Source organism: Solea senegalensis, linkage group LG13 (assembly GCF_019176455.1).
Source record: "Solea senegalensis isolate Sse05_10M linkage group LG13, IFAPA_SoseM_1, whole genome shotgun sequence".
Taxonomy (NCBI): domain Eukaryota; kingdom Metazoa; phylum Chordata; class Actinopteri; order Pleuronectiformes; family Soleidae; genus Solea; species Solea senegalensis.
This window is the reverse complement of record NC_058033.1, coordinates 10,849,887-10,855,886: the sequence shown is the minus strand read 5'-3', so window position 1 is coordinate 10,855,886 and position 6,000 is coordinate 10,849,887. Positions and strand designations below refer to the sequence as shown.

General features: G+C 42.6%; 1 protein-coding gene across 1 annotated transcript in view; it reads right to left on the bottom strand.

Moving 5' to 3' along the window:
• Positions 1 to 344: 344 nt before the first annotated feature.
• The window catches only part of LOC122779710 (mitochondrial import inner membrane translocase subunit Tim22-like), a 41,106-nt gene continuing 35,450 nt past the window's right edge, over positions 345 to 6,000 (bottom strand). Inside the window, exon 3 of the mRNA XM_044042296.1 lies at positions 345 to 441. Within this exon, the coding sequence (XP_043898231.1) occupies positions 345 to 441 (97 nt within the window). The remainder of the gene's footprint in view (positions 442 to 6,000) is intronic.

The window sequence follows — 6,000 nt, the reverse complement described above, 5'->3', positions numbered from 1 at the left end:
ACCTTGGGGCCAACAAGCATCAAGGGAGGTTGGTCAAGTAAAAAAGTATGCTTGAGCAGTTTATCCTGATAATGCAATGATAGATATTTCACAGAATTTCAAAATAAAAGTGTCTTAGGACACGATGACTATGTGTTTTTGACGTAAAATGAATCTATTAGTGAAAAAAATATACAAAGGTTAAGTGGTGGGATACATAAAATAGACTGGACGGGTAACCACGGGTAAAGGTTAGTTTTAATGGGCTGGGGTTTGGGTTATGGGTGACTGTAATGATTAAAAGCCACAAAATGCCATGTCCATCCGTTCAACTGAATGGCTTTTTTAAAAAAGTGATGTTACATTTATTCGTCGTCCACTTTATCCTCCACATGAGGGTCGCGGCGGTCGCTGGAGCCAATTCGAGCTGACATAGGGCCATAGGCGGGGCTCACTTTTGCCCTAGGACCCGGAGACAACCCACATGGACACGGGAAGAAACAGTATTGTCACGTCTCAGTTCTTGTTCACGGTGTGCGCTTCATTACAGAAGAAAACATAAAATGCTTACTATCTGACATTGTGATGAAATATGACTTTAACGCTTGAATATATCAATTACGATTTTAGTCGACAGTACCGAGCATGCATAATTAATTCTCTCTTACATTGAATGGCTGCTCTAATTCACTTGAACAAATGTGTTTTCGTCTGATGTGAATTCATTCTGTCATTTAATCTGCCGTCGCCGAACCTTCAGTGGAATGAGAGGCAATGATTTGTACACACAGAGCAACACAAAGGCTCTCCGGCGTCGGCCTCACTCTGCCAGACATCCCATCATCAATCTTTGTGTTGGAGGGCTCGTCGGGAGCCAGCTGGGCCTGTTTGGAGCCGCGGCGTCTGTAAATAACGCAGAGCGGCGAGCGCGGGGAAGTCCACGCTGTGACAGGACAGACGGCGTCCTCGGATCCCACAGACGAGCCAAGAAAAGACGCGCCGCGGTCACCTGTGCGACTGCGGAAGCTGAAGTGCCGAGACTCGTATTAACTTATGCTCCGAGGTTGACTCGGTCTTTGATTGACCAGAGGATGCGTTCTCAGTGAGGTGACAGAGGCGGACTGGCAGGATACACAGGCCAGGAAAATGATGGTCTCTTTGCCTTCAGCTCCACTGCCTCTGATTGTTTTTATTTTTTCAGTATCTCTTCACTCGTGTGTCTGCTCCTTTGAAGCTGCGTTGCTTTGGATGTGTTGACAGCTTACAAGTCTGTGCAGCTTAGAGCTGTTTTACTCTTCCTCGTGTCTATATTAGAGTTTACGTTGAAGGTCAACAGCTAATGATATTGTTGTTTTTCTTAGTGCAACAGGAACCTTTTATGGTTGTGAGGTTTGGATCAATTATGACGATACTGCTGGAAGTGCTGCAACCTTTGCAATTGTTTAGAGGCGTGATGTTACACACTGATAACATCAAAACCAGTGACTGGCTTTATTGTTGAATAGTGTGCAGTCTGGTGTCCCACAAAAACAGTGCATTTTTACCTGCATGCAAACCATGGGAAACTGTACTCAAGACTCAGAGTTTGACTGTGAGGATTGGCACTTGTATGAAGTTGTGTAAACTCAGAGTTAAATGACTAAATGCACAACTCATGTGACCACAACATGGTCCAAACGCGGTTCCAAAATCTGGGCTGCACATGCGTTACTCAAATCGGGTCATGCGCACGATGCGCGTTAGTATACCAGGGCCTTAATGGCTGCGTGTCGGGTCCGCTCAGTTTCAGAATGAAACATAAGTAGCACTTCTATTTCTGGCGGAATGCCGCAGCCGACCTGCATAAATTCAGCGGAATTCAACACGAGTGGGAGAGGAAATGGAAAAATAACTTAAATACAGCACAGAAAGAATCCATGGGAACGCGACGTGCTCCGTCTGTTGTGTTTACAACGTATACAGTGTGTTTCCATGCGAGAAGTACCTCGAGAAAACTCGAAGCGGAGCGCGGATCCATTCCGCAGCGCATCTGTTCTGCCACCGGTGTATTTTTGGGGTAACGTGTCCTGTGGATGGAGAGGGTTTATATGTGAAAGGTCCACTGTGTAAGGTTTTAATGTTAGGGCAGCATCTTCGTTTCGTTCGTCGCAAAGGGGAAATGACTCCACACATTTAAGTGCCAGATGCTTAACAGACCAGTATCACACATGGTGAAGTCAGCAGCAGTCTCTAATCCAAACTCTAAGTGAGCCCCGAGGAGGAGCTGCTCCCGAAATCCCACAGCAAAGCCGAATAGACTTTTTCAGGGAGGCAAATGACTGCTGCACCGTCCTGCTTAGTACTCGGTGTTAAGTGTGTTCTTCATCAAGCATTCAGCTTTTTAAGCTGTACATAACATTTTCTCTTTCTATACAAATCTGGTCGTTTCAATCATACTCCCCCACAATCCAGTTGTTTGCCTCTGTCATAATGTATGTGTGTGTGTGTGAAAGAGAGAGTGGTACATGATGATAGATAGCAAGCATGCAGGGAGAGGGGAGGGAGAGAGGGAGAGGGGGTAGTGGGCTGAGCGTCAGGTGCACTTTTCTCTGACATTGTTATTGCACAATGATAAGCTGTTAGACAGGGCAGAGGGGAATTTGACTGCAGGCGAAATCTAGGCCATATAGAGAAATCATCTTCCATTTGTAGCCTTCCAGATAGCCCGTGGGGAAGAGGAAATGGTCGCTCCATCCCCTATTATGTCGCGGCTTGTAATTAAAGGAGAACCAGATGCCCGTTTGCAGACTCAGGCTGCCCACAAATCCTTCTCAAGGCAGGTGCGATTAGTCCGTGTGTGGGTGGGTGTGGGTGTTTTTCAAACCTCTTCCCCCGCTAGGAACGCCGACCTTGTCAGGACTTCACGGGCAGCAATGGGACACCCTATGTGCAAGTGCGATCGGACGGTTTGTGCGATCGGAAAGCCAAAGTCAAAGCCGACGTGTGGTTGTTACGGTAATTTCACTCGCCCTGTTGCAGGAAGCCGGCGAGTCAGCATCTTTTTCACCAGAGAGGAGAGAGTTGAAAAAAGTTAACATTTTTTGGCCTGTTGTACAACTACAGTGTTTTTTCCCAATAACTGTTAATATACTATTTCAACATGCAGTCAACTGCAAAATTCACTTCGATACAGGACATTCTCTGACCCTTTATGGTTAAAATATGCAAGAAAGTAGTCCAGACGGACATAATGAGGCTTAGGTGTTAAAGGGTTAAGGTGTGAGATGAGGTTAGGCTTGTGTGTTTATGGTAAAGTTTAGTCGAGGACATTTGTATTCTGTGAACATAGTTCACTCAGCAAACTTTTCTCTTCTCTTTCTTCTCCCTTAAATGAAATATTCCTTTTGTAGATGCTGCGCCACGTTCCACTTCTTAAATTGTTGCGTTCGCATTTATCAGACGTGGCACTAATTTCTTTTTATTTGCGCTTTCCTTTCCCTTATTTTTCTCTTTTTTAAAAAAAAAACGATTTAGGTCATCCGCGTATCTTTCATTTCACGTCAAAGCTTGTGTATGGGTTTGAACGTCATCGTGTCCTCATTTGAATTTTCTTTTCCCACCCGTTGGTTTATACAGTATAATAGGAACAAATGTATTCAAATGACCTCAAGCAAAGTCCTAAGAAAAATAGCTATGCAAATGTGTGTGTGTGTGTGTGTGTGTGTGTACGCTGTGTTTATGCCCGTGGTTATGTCTGTGTGTGAGTGTGTGCACGTTCATGTTCAGTCTACGGGGAGGAAACCATTGTGAGCTGGGAAACGCTCTCCAGTGCCAGGGTGTATTCAAAAGATTCTTCTTTTTTCTTTTCTTTTTTTTTTTTGGCTCCATATTGCTGACAATTACAAAGTTGTTCTGCTTCAGAGAGAATTCTACTAAAAAGCCAGTGTGTGTTTACTTTACTGTGCACATACTCTGCCAGTTTTACTCCAATAACCAAAGAGAGGAAAGGCTTTTTCTTTTTCTTTTTTTTTTTTTGGTTTCATGCGTGGCTCATGAACGCATCGCAAATACAGATGACGTATAGGCAGGTGTTCGCGGAACGACATTAAGAAAACACTCTTCAGGATGCGGGTCCTTTCACAGCATTTCTTCCCAGACGGTGAACGCTGAACACTTATCCTCTGTCGATGACCCCGGGGGCATCGAGTTGTCAGAATCAAACCCTCCAAATGTCCTGTATGTGAAAGCACAAAAGCAAAAATATGGCAGTTTAAATGTCCCTTTGTCTCTCTGCTGTCTGAAAATCGGAATGAATTAACTTTTGCCTCTCATCCGGGAGACGTCGGTGGCATCGAATTGACGACTGGGTAAATGTGACCGCGATGATAGCGCGTGCTCTAATGAATCACGAGATGAATGCGGCGATGACTTCATGTGACAGCTTTTTACGGCAGAGCTGTCACTTTGTGGCACGTTAAGAAAAAAATACACAAAACATACAGTGCACTTAACAGACTGTCATATGAGGAAAATGTAATGGGATTTTGACATAGCAAAACATCCTACATATACAGTGTATATATATATATATATATATATATATATAAATATGAGCTTAAGGGTATTTTAGATGTTGTACACTGTCAACAGTGAGTTATTGTCTCTCTCCTTGTCACAGTGTTCATTCTTAAATAGAGTAGCGGCTAGCCAATAATTGAATTATTGATTAAACGTACATGGAGGTGACCAGGTGCAGATGCAGATGTGTCCTTTTTGTATTGCCTTTGCACCGTGGAATCATTTTTTTAATATACTATTTTTTTTATAATAGACTATTTCAGCTTTAGTCGTCGCGTGATCGTGAACGACTGAATACAAATTCAAATTGATGAAGCAGAATGTGGCTGGCGTTGCTTGATTTGCACATTTCTGTTTGATTCAGAAAAAAATGTCAGTTTTTTGGTTGTTTTTTTTTTTTTAAATAATAGTCTAAAAACTTTGGGCACAAGCTAGAATTTGGAGCATCATTATTCTTACTATGTTTAAATGTACAGTATATACAGAGGCTATAAGAATATAGCAATATAGACTATCTTATATCCTTTTTTTCAGCACAACCTAGACAATCTGATAAAAACTGTTTTATTTTGACCAACCATATAAACACACCTGGCCAAAAAGTACTCATGTTTAATATCTAATGGAATCTTGTGACTTCTGCACAATTATTGCTACTTTACGTCACTACTGAAACTAAAAGCAATCCAACATGTGATGATTCAGATCAGCGTATACTGTATGTGATGTAACAATGTCGTCACCATGTGTCACCAAGTTTCGCCCCGACAGATTTCCTCCTACCGGAAAAGCCGTGAACTGTTCATGCAGTGGCTGACTGAGATTGAATTGCATCACAGTGAAAAGGTCAGCTTTCAGTCACCGGTGCACAGAGTGTTTCACATCCTCCCTTAATGTCATTTGGTTTACTCACTGCTTTGCCCTTTTCAAGTCCTATAAGACACCGAGCTGACACGGAATGACCCCGCGCCTACAGAAAACTTGCTTTGCATTTGTTACGAGTGAAGATATCGTTTTCTTGCACCTGCATTAAAGGTAAAAAAAAGGAAAAATATATATCTATATCTATATATATATATATATATAGTGCTAGTGGAAACACACCTGTGTTGACGTCTCAAACAGAATCGTGTCTTTGACGGTCAACCCTTAGATTAGTTCGAATTAAAGTAAATTACAACATGCAACATCGGCTTGAAATGTGAAATTGCATGTTTTTTGACCACAGTGAAACACAGTGGTGCGGGGAGAGTTTAAAGATTAAACACTCACGTTTCACTGCTTTCCTTCACATTTACTGCACCGGGCGTGAATCCTTACTGATTTGAAGATGAGTAATGGTTTAAATTAACAGCAGCACATGTTGAGATACTTACATCTATTGTCCCTAGAAGGACGTAAGCAGATTCTCCCAAATCCCAAAGTGTCTTGAAATTGTCACGTGACAGAACCGTCTGCTTCTTC